Source organism: Hemiscyllium ocellatum, chromosome 7 (assembly GCF_020745735.1).
Source record: "Hemiscyllium ocellatum isolate sHemOce1 chromosome 7, sHemOce1.pat.X.cur, whole genome shotgun sequence".
NCBI lineage: Eukaryota > Metazoa > Chordata > Chondrichthyes > Orectolobiformes > Hemiscylliidae > Hemiscyllium > Hemiscyllium ocellatum.
In genome coordinates, this window is record NC_083407.1 from 114871484 (window position 1) to 114892886 (window position 21403).

General features: G+C 41.6%; 1 protein-coding gene and 1 pseudogene across 4 annotated transcripts in view; both read left to right on the top strand.

Annotated features, from left to right (window-relative positions):
* Positions 1 to 21403, top strand: part of pcnt (pericentrin) — a 297297-nt gene that overhangs the window by 207904 nt on the left and 67990 nt on the right. For all 4 annotated transcript variants that reach the window (XM_060827697.1, XM_060827700.1, XM_060827698.1 and 1 more), the window contains 4 exons: positions 8747 to 9280; positions 9901 to 10003; positions 10703 to 10875; positions 13284 to 13481. In XM_060827697.1, coding sequence (XP_060683680.1) covers positions 8747 to 9280; positions 9901 to 10003; positions 10703 to 10875; positions 13284 to 13481 — 1008 coding nt within the window. The remainder of the gene's footprint in view (positions 1 to 8746; positions 9281 to 9900; positions 10004 to 10702; positions 10876 to 13283; positions 13482 to 21403) is intronic.
* On the top strand, positions 3871 to 4050 carry LOC132817739 (U2 spliceosomal RNA; annotated as a pseudogene).

The following is a 21403-nucleotide window of genomic DNA, read 5'->3' on the forward strand; positions in this document are numbered from 1 at the left end:
TTCAGCTATAGGGAGAAGCTGAAGAGGCTGGGGCTTTTTCCCTGGAAGGTCAGAGGCTGAGGGGTGATGTTATTGAGATTTTTAAAATCATGAGGGGCGTGGATAAGATAAATGGACAAAGTATTTTCCCTGGGGTGGGGTAGTCCAGAACTGGATGGCATAGGTTTAGGGTGAGGGGGGAAAGATTTAAAAGGGACCTAAAGGGCAACTTTTTCTCATAGAGCATGGTGCGTGTATGGAATGAGCTGCCAGAGGATGTGGTGGAGGCTGGTACAATTACAACATTTAAAAGGCATCTGGATGGGTATAGAAGAGGAAGGGTTTAGAGGGATGTGGACCAAGTGCTGGCAAATGGGACTAGATCAGATTAGGATATCTGGTCAGCATGGACAAGTTGGACCAAAGGGTCTGTTTCTGTGCTGTACATCTTAAAATCCAGGCCAGATGATGGCATTGTGGTAATGTCACTGAGTTGATAATCCACAGGCCAGTCTCTGGGACCATGTGTGCAAGTCTTACCATGGCAACCACTGTAGAAAAGAGGGTGAACATATAGTTAAAAACTGTCCTGTGTCATAAAATGGGAAATCTCTTGGATTTTCAAGTAAGTTTTTTATAGGTAATTATTCTTCATTAGTGCAGTTTCAGTGAAGTTCAGGCTACAGAAGTCCAATCTTGAAATTAAAACAGGTTCATTCAGGAGTGTAGCTGGAAAGCATTTTCTTCATGCCTCATTTGAAACCAATGTAGATTTTTGTTCATTGGGATGTTAAGGTTATGGTACAAGTAGGGTAATTAGAGTCCGATGTGATTTTACTGAAAACTTAATTAGCCAAATCTTGTCACTCAGTAACTTTTCATTTCAGCACCTCCCTGTGTTTGAGTTCCACATGTTCACCTTTGTCTCCTACCCCTCCCCCATCCAACACCGGCACCTCCACGATATGATTCCCAACTTTATTTGACTAGAGAAGTTTTTTCTGATTTGGCTATTGAATTTCCTGTGCCTGTATTGAGGGCCTTACCTATGCTTCCCTCCTTAAGAGCGAAACGTCTCTCTCTATCATTCTATCAAACCGTTATTAGTTTACCTCTTACCCCATTTAAATCATAGTGCCTGTGCTGGCTTTTTGAAAGAGCCATCTGGTTGATGTAACTCCCTCGTTTCTTTCTCCATAGCTCTGAAAATTCCGCCTACTCACAATTAAAACTAAGCCTCCTAACCTATCAATTCATGCAGTTCAGATCCGAACAATTCTCTGCAGAAAGACTTCCTTGAATTTCTGACGTAGGTCTGCCCTTTTAGATGAATCAAATTCAGGAAGAGAGAAAACTTTCAGCCCCTTCTGAAACTTTGGTAATGTTTTAAACCACTTTAGATCTATAACAAAGATTTGCCTTAGGACCCCCAATAAAGGTATGTGGGTGTAGCTTGAGAATTGTCTGATAGGCTGACATTTGCCACAAGGCGCTCTTCTCAAATCTCTCTCGTCTTGAGCTAGAGAAAGTGATTTGGGCTATATCTGTACCATTTACCTGGTTAGTTAGCGAGGAAATGTTAGACCATTTAAAACCTGGGAAATCCACAACTTACAATCCTCACTCAGGCCCTGTGCAACTAACAATGCTCATTCACAGCCACCTACCCAGCTCACCTGCCCACCTACCACCAATGTCATCAATCATTTTTATTTCTTTCGTATACAGTGCTTCAATCTGGAATTTCACTGTCAACAGCTTACTTTCTATGGATTTTTTTTCTATCTGGTTCTCTATATAGAAAGTCGAACAGTTTGTCTGATCACGAAATGGCAAGTCATAAAGATCTAGAGCCAAAGAAAAGGCACTTCAGCTATTGCATCCATGTCAGTCAAAAATAATTGCCTAACTATTTTAGTACTTGGCCCCAGCTTTGCATGGCATATCAATGCTTATGAGGGTGTCTGCGTCTATCACCATAATTGGTAGTGAATTCCACATTCCCACCACCTTCTGGCTGAAGAAGTTTTTCCTCACATCTCTAAACCTTCTGCCCCTTGCCTTAAATGATTGCCCTCTGGTCATTGATTTCCAGCACTCTACCAGAAGCAGAAATGTTTTCTCCTGTCTACCCTATCTGTGAGATGTATGAAAATATGAGGGGTAATCATGAGGGTGGCACGGTGGTTCAGTGGTTAGCACTGCTGTCTCACAGCACCAGGTTCAATTATAGCCTTTGGCAACTGTCTGTGTGGAGTTTGCACATTCTCCCTGTATCTGGGTTGGTTTCTTCCTGGTGTTCCGGTGTCCTTACACAGTCCAGGTTAGGTGGATTGGCCATGCTAAATTACCCGTAGTGTTCAGGGATGTGTAAGTTATATATTAGTCAGGGGTAAAATGTAGAGTAATAGGGTAGGCGAATGGCTCTGGGTGGTCTTCTGAGGGTCAGTGTGGACCTGTTGGGTGAAATGGTCTATTTCTACAGTGTAGGGATTCTATGTTCCCTTTCAATCTCCCCTGCCCTGAGAACAGAACTCCAGTCTGTCCAATCTTTCTTCATATCTGAAACTTTTCTGAAACTGAAAATGTAAAAATGATGGCCTAGTGGTGTTATCACTCAACAATTAATCTGGAAAACCTGTTAATGCTTTAAGTTTACATCTGCCAAAGCAAGTGGTAAGATATGATTTCAGTATAAATCTAGCATTAAGAGTCTAATGACTATGAAATATTGCCAGTTGTCAGAAAATCCTACCTGGTTTACTAATGGTTTTCTTGCCTTTAGGCAAGAAAATTGGTCGAACCTACATGTGACTCCAGCTCCAGAGCAACGTGGTTGGCTCTTTAACTGCTTTCTGGGTAATTAGGGATAGGCGATAAATGTTGGCCTAGCTAGTGACACTCATATCCTGGATAGAGCAAGTAGCCAAGGTCTTTTTCCCAGGGTTGGGGAGTCTGAAATTGGAAGGCATGGGTTTAAGGTGAAAAGGAAAATATTTAGATTACTTAGTGTGGAAACAGGCCCTTCGGCCCAACAAGTCCACACCGACCATCCAAAGCGCAACCCACCCAGAACCATTCCCCTACATTTACCCCTGCACCTAACACTGCGGGCAATTTAGCATGGCCAATTCACCTAACCTGCATGTTTTTGGACTGTGGGAGGAAACCCACGCAGACATGGGGAGAATGTGCAAACTCCACAGTCAGTCGCCTTAGGCGGGAATTGAACCCACTGTGCCACCGTGCCGCCCACAATTTAACAGCGACCTGAGGGGCAGATTTTTCTCGCAGAGTGTGGTACGTGTATGGGATGAGCTGCCAGACAAAGTGGTTGAGACAGGTGCAATTGCAACATTTTAAAAGGCTGGGTACATGAATAGGAAGGGCTTAGATGGGTTTGAACCAAATGTTGGCAAATGGGACAAGATCTGGTCAGCGTGGATGAGTTGGACTGAAGGGTCTGTATCTGTGCTGTATAGCACTATGACTCTAAAATTGGTTTAATGGCAGGAGACAGTGTGGTGGTGGCCGTGTGTGTGCCACAGGGATCAGTCCTGGAGCCCTTATTGCTTGTGATATTCACAAACGTTGCAAATGAGAATGTGAGGGTTCGAGGAAATAATAAACAAGTTTGCAGAAGATCCAATAATTGGTTGAGTTGTTAACATTGGCAAGAAGGTCTTAAGTTACAAGCGGATATAAACAGATTGGTAAGATCAGTAGCAGATGGAATTTAACCCCAAGTGTGAGTTGATGCACAACTCGAGGCAAGACACTTGGAAGTTCGGAGGAACAGAAGGATCTTCGGGTGATCCCTGAAAGTGGTAGGACAGGTAAACAGGCAAACAGGCTACATAAAAACAGATATTGGTGGAGAAATCAGGACTGGCAGCATCTCGGCCTTTTGGCTTGGGATATGTGTAGTTTCTGTTCATTTCAGTTTAATTGCTGATATCTCCCGAATGGATTTTTGGAGCAGGGAGATGGCTTAAGGGCTTGCTGTGTCCTCTCCATGTAAAGTGGGCGGCACGGTGGCACAGTGGCTAGCACTGCTGCCTCACAGCGCCTGAGACCCGGGTTCAATTCCAGACTAGGGCGACTGACTGTGTGCAGTTTGCACGTTCTCCCCGTGTCTGCGTGGGTTTCCTCCGGGTGCTCCGGTTTCCTCCCACAGTCCAAAGATGTGCCTATTCAGGTGAATTGACCATGCTAAATTGCCCGTAGTGTTAGGTAAGGGGTAAATGTAGGGGTATGGATGGGTTGCGCTTCAGCGGGTCAGTGTGGACTTGTTGGGCCGAAGGGCCTGTTTCCACACTGTAAGTAATCTAATCTAATCTAATCTGTGAAGTGACCCGCCTTCTGAAGGGATAGATCGAAATGTGGCTTAGCCACAGGAAACACAGGATGGTGGTACAAGGCTATTTGTGTGACTGGAACTTTGTGTGCAGTGCATGCCTTTAACAATTGAGGCATAAATTATAAAAGCAGGAAGATTATGTTGCACTGTATTGAGATGTGGTTAGGCCATAGCTGGAGTGCTGTGCGCAGTCCTGGTCACCAGACTATAGGAAGGATATGATTGCACTTGAGAGGTCTAGAGGAGAGTCTGGAATGGAGCATTTTAGTTATGCAGAGAGGCTGAATAAGATGAAATTGTTTTCTTTGGAGCTATGAAGGATGGGTACGGGGAACTTGAAGTGTATAAGATTGGGGGATATGGATAGGGTGGACAGAAAGAAGCCAGTTGAAGGGTCACCAATAAGGGGGCAAACTTTTAAAGGTGAAAGTCACAAGGACTTTGAGGAAATTATTTTTCATCTAGAGAGTGGTAGAGGTCTGGAATGCACTGCGTGGGAAGGTAGTTGGAAAAAATACTTTGAGTCATAGAGTTTAGAGATGCACAGCACGGAAACAGACCTTCCATCCAACTCATCCATGCCAATCAGATATCCTAACCTAATTTAGTCCCATTTGCCAGCACTTGGACCATATCCCTCTAAACCCTTCTTATTCATATCCCAGATGCCTTTTAAATGCTGTAATTGTGTAAGCCTTCACCCCTTTCTCTGGCAGCTCATTCCATACACCCACCACCCTCTGTGTGAAAAGGTTGCCCTTGGGTCCTTTTACATCGTTCCCCTCACCCTAAACCTATGCCCTTGAGTTCTGGAAAAAAGGACCTTGTCTATTTATCCTATCCATGCCCCTCATGATTTTATAAACCTCTGTAAGATCGCCCCTCAGCCTCCAACACTCCAGGGAAAACACCCCCAGCATATTCAGCTTCAAAGTTTGAGAAGATTTGTAGCTCGGGTGCTCGTTGTTGTGGTTCTGTTCGCCGAGCTGGGAATTTGTGTTAGAACATAGAACATAGAACATAGAAGGATACAGCGCAGTACAGGCCCTTCGGCCCTCGATGTTGCGCCGACCGAATCCTACCTAACCTATACTAGCCCAATAACTTCCAAATGCCTATCCAATGCCCGCTTAAATGACCATAAAGAAGGAGAGTTCACCACTGATACGGGCAGGGCATTCCATGAACTCTCAACCCGCTGTGTGAAGAATCTACCCCTAACATCTGTCCTATACCTACCACCCCTTAATTTAAAGCTATGTCCCCTAGTAACCCCTGACTCCATTAGCGGTAAAAGGTTCTTAGTATCTACCCTATCTAAACCCCTAATCATCTTATACACTTCTATCAGATCTCCCCTAAACCTTCTCTTCAATGAGAACAGCCCCAACTGCCTCAGCCTTTCCTCATAAGATTTTCCTACCATTCCAGGCAACATCCTGGTAAACCTCCTCTGCACTCGTTCTAAAGCTTCCACATCCTTCCTATAGTATGGCGACCAAAACTGCACACAATACTCCAGATGAGGCCGCACCAGAGTCTTATACAACTGCAACATGACCTCAGGACTCCGGAACTCAATTCCTCTGCCAATAAAGCCCAGTGTTGTAGACGTTTCGTCCCCTGTCTAGGTGACATCCTCACTGGGACGAAACGTCTGCAACACAAATTCCCAGCTCGGCGAACAGAACCACAACAACATATTCAGCTTCACCCTGTGTAGCTGCAACATGACCTCCCAACTCCTTTACTCAATGCTCTGTCCAATAAAATAAGCCATACCAAACGTTCTCTTCACCATCCCATCTATCTGCAACTCTACTTTCAAGGAACTTCTATGAACACTTCAAGTGCCATAACATTCAAGGTACTACGCCTGGTGTGGGAAAATGAGACTAGTATAGTTAGTCATGTATGTTTGGTGATACAGATGCGATGGACCGAAGATCTGCTTCAGTTCTATATGACACTATGATTCTAACCTTATCCAAGAGATATCCATGATATATTTTGGTACAGACCTGTAGCCAACTTTTTTCTAGATGTTTAGTTGCCCTTGATGTGTGACCACCACCTATGTGTTCTCTGTTGTAACACTTCGACAGACCTGCTCACCCACCTGCCTTTCCAGGAGCCAACTGTGGGCTTCACATGGCCCCACTTGCTGAAAATGTTACAATTTGAGAACTTACATCAATTTCCAATCTATCTTGGGACAAAAAAGTGCCAAGCTTTGAGCAAGTTACATCTTGTTTTTAAATATTTTGTATATTCCAGCATTTAATTAGTACTTCAGATTCCAGCATTATTTTTGTTTCTGTTTCTAAGTGTAAATTTTACTGTGCAAAACATCTGTCAGCAATTTATTGCTAAATGTCATTAATAGACAGGCAGGAGGCTGGAAGAACACAGCAAACCAGGCAGCATTAGGAGGTGGAGAAGTTGAGTTCTCAGGTATAATCCTTCTTTCAGGAATGGGGCTGGGTGTTGGGGAAGCTGCAGATAAAGGGGGTGGTGGGGGCCGGGTAGTGATGTGGGTACAGGTGAAGACAGGTGGAGGATACGACCTGGTTGGTGAATGGGAGGAATAAATCTGGTTAATAGCAGGGAGTAGTGAAAGGGATGGGAAGGTGCTGGGAAGGGAATCGGGGAATGGGCAGAGTGGTTATTTGAAATTTGAGAACTCCATGTTGAATCCTCCAGGCTTTACGCTGCCCAACCGGAAGATGAGGTGTTCCTCATATTTGCACTGTGGTTCGTTTTGGCAATGGAGGAGGCCAAGGATTGTCATGTCGGAAAGGGAGTGAATGGGGGAATTGAAATGGGCGGTGACTGTGTGTCCCTGCAGGCCCAGTTGCAATGGTGAACTGTTCCCTAAGTTTACGTTCGGTCTCCCCAATATGGAGAAGACCACATAGGGAGCACCTGATGCGGTAAACTAGGTTGGAAAAGAGGCAGGTTAACCTCTGTCTCACTGGAGGGACTATTTGGGGCCCTGGATGCAGGTGAGGGGATGGTACATTGGCACGTTTTGCATCTTTCCCGATTGCAGGAGAAGGTATTTTAGAGGTTTGGGTGGGCTGGTGGAGAGAGTGATGCAAACACAGACTTGAAGGGAATGGTCCTTGCGGAATGCAGAGGGGGTGGGGAGGGGAAGACGTTCTTGGTGGTGGGTCTAGTTGGAGTTGGCGGAAGTGTTTGAGGATGATGCATTGGATGCAGGGACTGGTGGAGTGGTAGGTGAGGACAAAGGGGGACTCTGTCTTTATTGCGTTTGGAGAGGGCTATCTACAGGGAATGTAGGTGGCAAGGCAGAGGGCTGTCTGACAGGGAGGAAAAGCACGTTTTTCAAAATAGGTGGACATCTGGGATGCTTGCAAATGGAATGTCTCCTTGTCTGAGCAGATGCGGCAGAGGCGGAGGAATTGGGAGAATGGGATGGAGTTCTTGCAGGATACTGGGATGTGTAGTCCAGGTAGTAATGGAAGTCTGTAGGTTTGTAGTAAATGGCTGTCTGGAGACTGTCACTGAAGTTGGAAATGGTGAGTTCAAGAAAGGTAAGCTAGGTATCCAAGATGGACCAAGTGAATTTGAAAGCGGGGTGGTCATTGCGGGCAAAGTCAAGGGTGAGGACCAGTTCGGCAGTGCAGAGGCTATTGGTGGAAGGGGAGACTGGATGGGTCTATTGGAGAGAAAGAAACACAGCGCCTGGAGGCCATCTTTGTCGTATATGGATGTGTATAAGGACTGCACGTCCATATTGACGGTAAAGCACAGTGGGCTGGGGATCTAGAAGTTGCTGAAGAGGTGGAGGGTGTGATTGGTATTGCTGATGTAGGTGCGAAGTGCCTGAAGTAGGGGGGAGGGAATTGAGTTGAAGTAGGACAAGGTAAGTTTGGTGGGAGCAGTTCACCAGGTATCACAGTCAGGCCTGCATAGACCAACCGGACCTCCCAGTCACCGTCCATTTCAATTCCCCCAACCACTCCCTTTCTGACATGACCATCCTTGGCCTCCTCTGTTGCCCCAACAAATCACAGTGCAAATTGGAGGAACACCTCCAATCTGCCACCTGCACAGCCTCCAACCCCCATCCACCCCAATCCTGAAGAAGGATTACACCTGAAACGTAGACTTCTCCACCTCCTGATGCTGCCTAGCTTGCTGTATTCTTCCAGCCTCCTGCCTGTCTATTTTGGATTTCAGCATCTGCAGTTTTTTTTTGTCTCTAACCAAGTTAGATATCATTCAAACATTGAGATGGCTCACTGGCAACCTCTAGAGTCTAGTTCAGTATTGCAATACAAACGTTTGGTTTGTTCTGAAGCAGGACACATCTACAGTTTTGAATTCTTGTCTTTTCTAAATGACTGATTGCAATGTTTGCCTCTGTCACTTTCTTTAAAGGAAAAAGACCAGACAATTGCTGACTTGGAGATCCACACACGTAACCTGAAAACACAGGTGAATCAACTTCAAGAAGCCCTTTTGCAACAAGAGGAGGAACTAGCTAACCGGGCAAAGGAAGTAGAAGACTTAACTGAAAAATGTCGAAAGCAAGGCCTTGAATTGCTGCGACTGTCCAACTTGGAAGTAGATAAACCACAAGTCAATTCTTCAGATTACAAAGAATCTTCACAGAACGTTGTTCAAGGTGGACATCAGTCAAGTTTCTATAATCAAGCTATCGATGAGAGTTTGTTGAGTTCTCCAGAAGTGATGAGAAATTATGAGGAAAGTCTGGAATGGTTGAATGGACTGCACTCAAGCAGGATTTCTGAAATCAGTGGTGTTCACAGTACAGAGACAATACATAGCAGATCACTTGGATTTGAGAAGGATATAGATGGAGAGGACCAAAACATTAATAAAGACAAACTATGTGGGAATTCTCCAGTGCCATCTGAGTACGAACACACTCTCTCCTCTGATGCAGAGAAGGTGAGAAAAGCAAAAATTCAGTTATAAAGCATTATTTGACTTCACTGATATTTGAAATGTGATGACTCAATCAATATAGAATTGTAGAACTCCAGTTGGTTCACCTTTCTCATGATGCTGACCAACATTTTTATTTCCTCTTCACATTTTGGTTTGAGTTGAGTATCAGCCCTTCATCTTAATTTCAAATTCTGTTTTTAATTTATTCCTTTTTAATACATTCCTTTTTAAGAATTTTAATCTGCAGCACATCCTCAATCAGCTAGGAAAAGTAATGGAATTTAGAAAATAATCTTTGATTCAAATGTATTGTTATCACCTGCTTAACAGAAATATTAAATCACATAGGTCAAAGCTTAAAAAGTGTGAAGACTAAATTGCTGTGTTTGAGATTCTGGAACCAGCCCATCTGTGAGAGACTATAATTCCTATAATGTTGTTGACTTTAGTTTAAATGAGTTGGATCTCCTCTGAGTCAAATGTGTGTTCTGGTTCTTCTGCTTAGTGCCTCAGCTATTGTCAGAAATTGTCTTTCATGTTTTTACAGTAGGATGAATTGAAAGTCACTTTGTTGAAGATAGAAGAGAGACATTCTTCATGGTTGTTTTTTTTTGCCACAGGTACAAAATGATGCAAAAGTAGAAGTAACCCTGTCAGCCTTGCAGGAAGGTAGAGCATCAACAATGTCAATCCCTGACTGGATAAGTGAAGGCTGTGGCAGCAGTAAGTGTGCCAAGGAAACAAATGAAACAGTTTGCCCACTCTCATCAACATTTCATATGTTATACTGAAAGTAGTTGTTAATCTGAATGAATAAGAGCATATTTGTTCACCATATACAAGACTGACCTCCAATTGGAAACAGAGGACTGAATGTAAACAGGGTCTTTACTAGCTATATTCTTTCCCTGCCTCCAGTGTCTAAAGGGTTTTCATTCAAGCAGAGGGTCAATTTTATCCTATTTAAATAAGCAGATGTTTTTAACGTGTTATGAATATTTCAGCACCTTACAGACATACTATTAAAGTTCAATCCTTTGAGTTGTTTTTTCCTCTAACCCTGTAGGGCTAGGAATGTTAAAGACTACAGTGGGCTGCTTATGATGTAGATGAATCTATTCTGGGATGCTTTTAATGCCTGATTTTGTGTGATTTTTGAAGTTGAGAATTAGATGTGCATGGATTGCTCATCCGTCATGAACATTTTGGATTTCAGAATTCAGTTGTAACCTAAGGTTTTGGATGAATTGTTTTGGATTCCAAGCTGGTTTTTTCAAACTTTCAATTGTCTGCAATCAACTATTTTAGTTATTTAATGGCAAATGTCCTTTCAATATCTCATAAGAAATGGGTGTACCAGAAAATGAATAAGATTGCAGTTTTATTAGGAAAAAAGTATCTGTCTCAAATTTCCTTTCACAGATGCAAGTTTGGATCTGGGTGCAAAGCTAAATCAAGAGCTTGAAATAACTGAACGACTTGACAGTAGTTTTGTGGAGTATCTACGACATCGAGGAATTGCATTGGTTGACGTGGATAGTCAACAGAGGGAGCACAAAGTGTATGAGGAGGAAATGCCATCCCAACAGCTACAGGTTTGTTTAATTTTACTTTATAGCTGTAAGGTTACAAGTACTGAAGGTATGGAGATCTGGTGACATCGAGGAGTTATTGTAAACTAATAATGAAACCCCTTAAAATTACTTTTAGTAGTGTAATTTTTTTAATCATACCAAGGTAGCTCTTGACTGGATTTTTGGTACCTTGTTGATAGTGAACACTGCTCACCTAATGCAGGAAATGTTTCTCCTCCTCTTAATCAGTCATCTTTAAAAAAAACATTTCCATTTGCTTTGCCCTTTTGGAATGCTGCTGATAGCTTCAGGTACTCTGAATGAAAAATCTCACTCCGCATGAAACTGTCACAGGTTATAAACGATTATTAAAAGTACTTAAAAATTCAAGATTTGTAAAAATCTATTTCTCAACTTTTTATTGTCTTTTTAGTTTTTGGGGGTGGTGAATTAGTTATAAAAATTGTTCTGCTTCCAACATCTAGAAGAAAACCCCTGGAATTTCCGAAGTACTTGCCAATAATCAAATTTTGGGATTTGCAAGTTTTACATTGAGTAGACCCAGCAGATGCGTCTGACTACATTTCAGCACCCAATGTTTTGGCAGGAATCATCACAACACTGAAAGGGGCCATTTGGCCCACTGTACTTGTGTACATTCTGTTTCCCAGTCTTTCCCAATAAAAATGCAATTGTTTTTCCTCTTCATCTAGTTATCATGTTGTTGAATTTGCTTTCACCACTTTTTCGATCAAGCACCTTGGATCATAGCAAATCGCTACATTTTCAAAAAAGAATTTCCAATCCTGTCTCTAGTTCTTCCAGAGAGCTCAAATCTGCCTTTTTCTGGTTACCCTTATTCCAATGTGAACAGTTTCTTCTTGTTGACTCTGTTTAAAATCTTTAATGGTTTTGAGAGTTTAATCATCCCTTAACCCGTGTTTAAACAGAACAATCCCATTATGGTATCTAACCATAATCCCTGATTACTATGATTTCATTGCAATTAATCTCCTCTATACTATCTCTCAAGCCTTTACATTTTCTAAGGTATATTGTCCAGAATGGAGTATGGTACTCCAACTGGGTACTGATCAATAGAATACTCGGTTTTATAAACAAATGCATCAAATACAAAAGGTTCCATTAAACACGCAACAGCTTTCTGAACTTTTACAGAACTCTTTGAAGGTGAAATAATATCTTGTTTTCTGTTTCTACACAATAGTCATCATTTGGTCTGTACTGATGTACCACCTCCAAAATTGTATTCATTTTATTGATTTTTTCTAAATGTTTTTGTCCAAAAGTATATCAGTTCAAAGTTAAATTTCATCTGCCTTAAGCCTACCTATATTTCTGGGTTCCTGAAATCGATTGAATTGATTGTTAATCTTGAGTTGAATCAAAGTTACCATGTAGATAAAAATAACCTTCTTTGTTCCTCATTGTTTACTACATTTCTTGAGCTTTGTAGCATCTGTGAACTCTGCGTGACTTGCACGTGGCTTCTACACCCAAGTGCAAGTCTTTGAGAGGGATATGGGCCAAATGCTGGCAAATGAGACTAGATCAGTTTAGAATACCAGGTCAGCATGGGCGAGATGGACAGAAGAGTTTGTCTTGGTGCTATTTTATTCGATGGCTCTATTAGTATGTGTTTAAAATAGCAGTGCTGAAAGTTACTTGGGAAAAATCACTGTGTACCTTTATCATGTCTGTAAAACAGCAATTCACTACTTTCTGCTTTCTGTCTGTTTTGATTCCATGCCATCATTATCTGTTTAATCTCACAGGCTTCAACTTTGCTCATATATAAAATACTTTATTCAATGCTTTTTTAAGACCAATATATAAAACAATTGTTGGGAAATTAGAGCATCTGACTGCAGGTCTCTCTGTCTGATAAATTTGGATCTCAGACATGCGCAGACATATAGAATGACATTTTGGAAACAAGTTGAATGAGCACTGCCAAGAATTCCTATCTCTACTATCAGAAGTTTGACGATAGATGCACTCCTGCAGAAAAGGCTTGTAGTAATTCTGCTGACTGAGTGTACACAGATAACTTCCATAACGGAAGTTTATTTAAACATTTGATATTGACTCCATGACAAGTATTGAAATTTTCCTGATCCAAATAGAATCATAAAATACTATGCCAGTTTTTACATTACTCCAAAAATACACATTCCCAGTGATAAAAATTCTTCTCACCACAACTTTCAGGTCATCTCTGTAATCTTGTATTGTATTTCTGGATTTTATTGTGCCTTCTATTATAATACTCAAAATATATTTTGAATAATAGTTTAATCTGATAATTTATTATGAGACACAACGCTGCATTTCCAGATTGCTTCCAACAGTCATTGTTGTAAATGATGTCATGATTAAGGTTGATGTCGCATATCTTTCTTCATCAGGCATTGCTAAAGACGGTACATGAGGAAGGCTGTCGGGTGTTAGCATTGTCACAAAGGCCTTTTGCCTGCCCTGAATCTGAACCTGTCTCTGTCTTGAGCAAAACAATGGAAGACTGGCAACAAGAGAAAAAGTCACTACTTGACACAATTCAGCTACTGAAGGAGCTGCTTTCCAAAGCAACAGATAAGGATAATGAGGTAAGATTTCAAAGCTACTGTGCACCGGTGTGCCGATATCTTATACAACTAAGATATGCAGCACCTCTCCTCCTCATCACATATACATTTCTTCTCAAATTATTAAAAAGGTGAGGCCCATAAATGTTTCAACTGTGAAACATTGAGAGAGTGGCATTGCATGCCTAACCGTTAAAATGTTAGTGTCTACATGCACTCCAAAGATTTGTCTTGCTTGTTCAACACATTGTGTAAAATAAAGATTATATTAGAAGGTCCATGTCAAATTCAGATGTACAGCACGGAAACAGACCCATTGTTCCAACTCATCCATGCTGACCACATATCCTAAACTAATCTAGCCCAATTTGCAAGCACTTGGCTCGTATCCCTGGAAACCTTTGTATTCATATACCTATCCAGATGCTTTTAACTGTTGTAATTATACTAGCTCACGCAACTTCCTTTGGCAGCACATTCCATATACGCACCACCTTCTGCGTGAATCTTTCCCCCTCACCCTATGCCCTCCAGTGCTGGACTTCCCCACCCCAAGGAAAAGACTATGTCTATTTATGCAATCCATGTCCCTCATGATTTTGTAAACTCTATATAAGGTTGCCCACTCAGTCTCCAATGCTCCAGGGAAAACAGCCCCAGCCTTTTCAGCGCCTCAGTGTAGCTCAAACTCTCCAACCCTGACAATGTCCTGGTAAATTTTTCTGAACCGTTTCAAGTTTCACAACATCCTTCCTATAGGAGGGATGCCAGAATTGCACACAAAAGTGGCTGAACCAATGTCCTGTACAGCTTCAACATGGTCTCTCAATTCCCATACTCAACACCCTGACCAATGAAACAAAGCATACCAAATGCCTCATTCACTATCCTACGTTTCTGCGACTCCACTTTCAACGAACTTTGAACCTGCTCTGCAAGGTCTCTTTGTTCAGCATTACTCCCTGGACCTTACCATTAAATGTATTAGTTCTGCCCTGATTTGCCTTTCCAAAAAGCAGCACCTTACATTTATCTAAATTAAACTCGCTTCTGCCACTCCTCAGCCCTTTGACCCATCTGATCAAGATCCATTGTACTCTGAGGGAACCTTATTCACTGTCCACCACACCTCCAATTTTGGTGTCATCTGCAAACTTACTAACTATACCTCTTATGCTCACATCCAAATCATTTATATAAATGATGAAAAGCGTAGTTACATCAGAACAGGAATAGGTTATTAAACTTATTCCACCATTCAATGTAATTGCAATTGATTTGCATCCTAACTCCATCTGACTCTCCCCTTTGCCTGATATCACTGAGATTCTTGCTAAACTAAGCATAAACTATTATCAATCTTATGATTAAAATTTATAGTTGCGCTACCTCTGTTTTCTCTTTTGTTTGACAATTGCTTTATTTTGTCATTTAGTGGAGTTAATTCTCGATTGTAACAAAAGTTTGTAATCTTTAGTTAATTTTAGCTATATAATCCTAGATCTGATATATTAACCACAATGTGATTTTATGTCAGATTACATAGTTTCATTTGTCATATTTTGTAATATATAAACTTGATCGTTTTTGCTTTTAGGCTAATTAATGATATGGTTTAAGTTATTAATTTATTAAATTTAAATGTTTGCCTGATGAATTAAAGCCCCATATCTTCCCTGGTATCACCCCATCATCTCCCTTCTTACAGCATGATGCCACTCTGCAATGATTTTTCTCCAATTTGATTCACATACTTGAATTTTCCATTCTGCTTGAGTCCACTCTCAGCCTTGTACTTTTCTGTTCCCCGATGGCTTTGTCTTTTTCACAAAAATTTGCATGCATAATTTATTGCACCATGTCATGTACAAATATAAAGATATTTTTTCATATTCTCATATTCAAAATCTGTTCTCACCAGCTCAAGCGTACTTCTATGCATTGATCTGTTTTGGAGGTACTGATTTGTTGTAAATGGGTGCTTACTATATAATTTCCAATTGAGTGCATTATTTACACTTTTGCATTCACACTCACTTTTGGAATGATACCTCCATCACTTATCCTTTCTCTGCTTTCGCCAATGATAGTGATTTAAATAATGTTTTGAATTAATCGGAAAAACTTATTCTATCATGAATTAGAATGATTAATGATTTGGTGGAATGGGGGCACGAGTCATTAATGTCAAATTGGATGATGCAGGAAAACAGTGTTAATGGTGTAGTTTTCTTTTTATGCTTTCCTCGGATGTGGATGATATTAATAACACTTGCATTTGTTTTCTGTTCTCTGTTATCCTTAATCACCTCCCTGAATTGTGTAGTCCATGACTCCTTGATGTTGTTTGGAAAGGAGTTCCAGAATTTTGAACCAACAGATATTGATGGTGGATGCTATTGACTGTTTAGTAGAGATAGTTCGATTCTATCAATGAGGATGGTCGTTGCATGGTGTATGTATGACACAAATGTTACTTGCCATTTATTGAACCAGGCATGACTGTTGCCCAGGTCTTGCTACGTGCAGTAGTGAAGAGTTGTGAATGGTTTTAAACTTGGTACAGTCACATTACTACTCCTGACCTCATGATGGAATAGAGATTAATGTCATTGAAGCAGCATAAGGTGGTAGAGGTCGGACCAGTTTCTTAAGGAACTCTTGCTGGGATGATTGACCTCCGACAGTTATAAATGTTCTCTGTGTTTGATATGACTGCAACTGGCAGAGAGATTTCCCTGGTTCCTATTGAATTTAACTTTTGGTTGATGCCATATTATTTCAAATGCTGTTTTGATATAAGGGTGCAAGTTTTCACCTAGTCTCTGGATTTTTGTCCATTTTTGGACCTAAGCCATAATGAGGTACTAATCCTATCTGAAAACAAGCTGGGAGTAAGTAAACAGGTTATTGATAAATATGTGCGACTTGGTAATGCTGTTAAGGACACCACTATCACTTTTGGAGTGTTTTGATGATTGAATATAGACATTTGAGCCCAACACATGGCTGGATTGGATTTTTCTCCTTTTGTGGAGAGTGCAAGTGAGCCATTTTCTACATTGTTCATTAGATGCCATTATTGTGAGTGTACAGACATCTTGGTTAGGGGAGCAGTTGGCTCTGGAATGCAATTCATGTTGTTGGTGCTTTGCAGTATTCAGTACCTTCAGCTTTTTCTTGGTGTCGTGTATATGAAATACATTATCTGATTAACAACATCAATGGTTCTGGAAACATTGGAAGGGTAATGTTCTCAACAGTTTCTCTTTACATTTGAGATCATCAGAATTTACAGTGTTTTTATTTTATTGACGTTGCTTTGTCTATTCTGAATCTATCCTATTAAGCATGTTGGAGGGTATCCTTTAGTGTGAAGGTGGGACTATGTCCCCACAGGAGTTGTGGGGTAGTTACTCTTGGCAATACTGTCATGGATGAGGAGCAGATAGATTAGTGACAGAGAGACAAAATAGGTTTTTGCCATTGCTTCCCTTCAAGTCTGCTGTAGGCCCAGTAAAGTCACTCTTGTTCATGTACATTGAAGACTCGCCCAGAATACATTCTGTGCCCTTTCTGCCTACAGTGCATCTTCCAAGTTGCGTTTAACATGGAGTACTGATTTCACAACTGAAGGAGGGCAGTAATTGATACATGGCAGGGTTTCTCCTGTCCATGTTTGACCTGAGCAGAGGTTACAGTTAAGCAGTTTTTCACACAGGGTGGTGTGTGTCTGGAATGGGCTACCAGAGGTAATGGTGGAGACGAGTGCAATTTTGTCATTTAAGAAACATTTGGACAGGTATCTGGATGGGATCAATATGGAGGGGTATGGGCCAAACACAAACAAATGGAGCTAGTTTAATTGTCAAAACTGGGCAGCATGGACGCTGGGCCGAAGGGCCTGTTTCCAGGCTGTAAAGCTCTATGACTCTGTATGATTCTAAGAATCACTGGGGCCTGAAAGTGCCACCATCTCTAGTCAGCCTGTTGTACAAATGATCGATGGAAGAATTTGACATTTGTTTTAAAATATGATGATCAGTAGGATTATGTAAGGCTATTCCTTGACTCCATTGTGGAGCAGCTACCCCATTCTTGGTGCAAATCTTTGGATTTTGGTGAGGAAGATTTTGTCGCACTGTCAAAATAAGTTTTTCCCCTGTCATTTACAGAATTGGTCAGTACAAGGAAATTCTTGTGATTTTATTCTGCGTTGTCTTTCCAGCAGTGGAAATCTGAATCGAATGCATTCAGCCCAAAGGTGTGAAGTGCCTCACTGAGAAAAATGTTCTGGGCACAGTCACCAAGTCTGTTTTAATGCTCTAATGTAGAAATGATTACATTATTGATGGCAAATTGAAAAGTGATACAAATAAGTCGCTATGTGATATGATTGAAGTGTTTGGAGCCCTGGATAATGGCGAGGCAGGAGCAAAAAGGTTCAGTGCTGTTCCAGTCATCTTAATGATTTGTTTGCTGTGCTGCAATGTGTGTTGGAATAAAGGAACATCAATCTACTTGTACTTGTCCATAACTACAGATATCATTTTTACGGTACTATAATTATACTTAATTTTCGTTCATTGTTACCTACTTGCCAAGCTTGACACAGTAATTAAAATGGAGAAAGCTGCCACTTTATGTAGCTTCATTCAGTACCTCGGAATATCTTCGTACAGTTTATAGCCAGTGAGATACTTGAGATGTAAACATTGTAGTAATGAAGAAGATATGCAGCCAGTTTACTTAAAACTCTTGACAGAAATTTGATGATAAACATAGTCTATTTTTATGATATTAATTGAAAAATTCATATTAACTAGGCCACAAGAGCTTATTGCCCATACTGTTTCAAATACTGTCGTGGGTTCATTTATGCCCACCTGAGAGCAAAGATGAGGCCTTGATTTAACCTTTCATCTGAAAGGTAACATCTCTGATGTGGAAACATTTCTTCAGCAGTGTACTGCATTGTCAGCTGAGAGTTTTGTATTTGTGTCACCGGAGTAGGATTTAAACATTGACTCAAGGTTGAGCCTGCTACATTGAACCAACATTGAAAGAATACCACAATGTGAATTAAATCAGGGTGTGAAGCTATAGGGGTCCTGGAGCAGAGACCTATGTTTACGTGCATATCATTGAAGGTGGAGAGAACAGTTAACAGAGCTAAGAGTCTTCTCAACTTCACAGAAATGAAGAGTACAAGAGCAAGGAGTTGATGTTGAACTTGTTAAAGATACTTGTTAGCCTTCATATGGAGTACAGTTGTGAGCCCCATATTATAAGTAAGATGTGAATGTATTGCAGAGAGTGCAGAAGCAATTTACAAGAATAATTCCAGCATCGAGAATCTTCAGTTATGAGGGTAGATTCAAGGAGTTGCTTTCGTAAATGAAAAGAAGACAGCGGTTTTCAAAATCATAAGCAAGCTGGATAACATAGGTCAAGAAAAGCTGTTCTGTTTGTGAAAGAAAAAAGATGAAGGCATAGATTTAAAATGATGTGTGAATTATGCAAAGGGTGATATCAGGAAAGATTTTATTCCACGCTACATGTAGTTACAGTACGCAATGGAAGTCTAGTGGAGGCAGATTCATTTGAGGCATTCAAGAGGATGTTATTTGGATAGAAATGAGTTGTAGAGATATGATGAAAAGGTAGGAGATTGATACTAGGTCCTAGAACCATTGCAGGCAGAATGGGATGAATGGCTTCCTTGCCTGATTCTGTGACAATTGCGCCAAAATCAGAAGTCTTGACTCCTTCCCTCATTCCTGGTGGGAACCAGAACTACGTATCTGAGAGCGGGGTAGTTAGATATGGGGAAGTGACAGGATGTAGCGAACCTTTTCGGGAAGGTTATTCATGTGATGGAAAAAGGGAGCAGTTGAAGTGTGTCTGCTTTAATGCAAGGAGTGTCAGAAATAAGAGTGATGAACTTAGAGCATAGATCAGTTCTATGATGTTGTGGCCATAACAGAGACATGGGTTTCACAGAGGCAGGAATGGTTGCTAGATGTTCTGCGGTTTAGAACATGGAGGGTAGTAAAGAGAAGGGGATGTAGCATTGCTAATTAGAGAGTGCATTACAGTTACAGAAATGAAGGTTGTTGAGGAAGGTTTGTCTACTGAGTCAGTATGTGTGGAAGTTAGGAACAGCAAGGGAGCAGCCACCTCATTGGGGTTTTCTACAGACCCCCTAATAACAGTAAGGAGATTGAAGAACTCATAGGCCGGCAGATTTTGGAAAAATGCAGATGTGGCAGGGTTGTTGTTATTCAATATTGACTGGAACCTCCTTAATGCAGCTGGTTTAGATGGAGCTGTTATTGTGTTCAGGAGGGTTTCCTTACTCAGTATGTGGACAGGCCGACAAGGGGAGAAGCCACTTTGAATTTGGTGCTCGGCAATGTCAGATCTTGAGGTGGGAGAACACTTTGGTGACAGTGACCACACCTGCCTCACATTTACCACAGCCTTGGAGAGGGAAAGGAGCAGTTACCAAGGGAAGATATTTTAATTGGGGAAAAGAAAATTATGATAATATCAGACAGGAGTTTGGAAGTACAGATTGGGAACAATTATTCCACAGAGAGGGCACAACACACACCTGTTTAAGGAGCAGTTGTTGTGAGTGATGCACAAATTTGTTCCTCTGAGACAGGCAAGAAGAGATAAGGTTAAAGAGCTGTTCTCGTCAAAAGGAAGGAGGCAGCTTATGTAAGGTGGAGGAGGCAAGGATCTAGCACAGCTTTAGAGTATTATAGGCTCACTAGAAAGGGGCTCAGAAATGGACTGAGGAGAGCCAGGAGGAGGCACAAAAAAGGCTTGGCAAGAAGGATTAGGGACAACCCAAAGGCATTTTACTCAGATGTGGGGAATAAGAGAATGATGAGGGAGAAGGTAGGACCAATTAGGGACAGCTTAGGGAACTTGCGCGTGGAATCTAAGCAAATTAGATTACTTAGATTACTTAGTGTGGAAACAGGCCCTTCGGCCCAACAAGTCGCACCGACTCCGAAGAGCAACCCACCCCTTCACCTAACACTACGGGCAATTTATCATGGCTAATTCACCTAACCTGCACATCTTTGGCCTGTGGGAGGAAACCAGAGCACCCGGAGGAAAGCCACGCAGACATGGGAAGAATGTGCAAACTCCACACAGACACTTGCCCGAGGCGGGAATTGAACCCTTGTCTCTGGCACTGTGAGGCAGCAGTGCTAACCACTGTGCTACCGTGCCGCCCATAGAGAAAGCCCTAAATGAATCTTTTGCTTTGGATTCACTAAGGGAAGGGACCTTGTGAATGAGAACTTTTGAGGAGCTGGGAAACAGGCTTGAACAGATCAAGATCGATGAAGTTGATGTGCCGGAAATTTTGGCAAACATTAAGATTGATAAGTACCATGGGCTCAATAATCTCATTGAGTTCTTTGAGCAGATGACAAGACAGGTTGACAAAGGTCGAGCAGTGAATGTGGTGTATGTGGACTTCAGCAAGGCATTTGATAAGGTTCCCCATGGGAGGCTCATTCATAAAGTCAGGAGGTATGGGATACAGGAAGATTTGGCTATCTGGATTCAGAATTGGTTGGCTGACAGAAGGCAGAGAGTGGTTGTAGATGGAAAGTGTTCTGCCTGGAGGTGACTGGTGTCCCATAGGGCCTCTGTTCTCGGGCCTCTGTTCTTTGTAGTCTTTACAAAAAACTTAGATGAGGAGGTTGAGGGGTGGTTAGTAAATTTGCAGGTGGAGGTTGAGGTGCCGTTGATAGTATTGAGGGCTATTGCAGGCTGTAGCGCGACAGGCTATAGAGCTGGGCTGAGAAACGGCAGATGGAGTTCAACCAGGATAAATGTGAAGTGATGCATTTTGGAAGGTCAAACTCAAATGATGAATATAGGATCAAAGACAGAATTCTTGGCAGTGTGAAGGA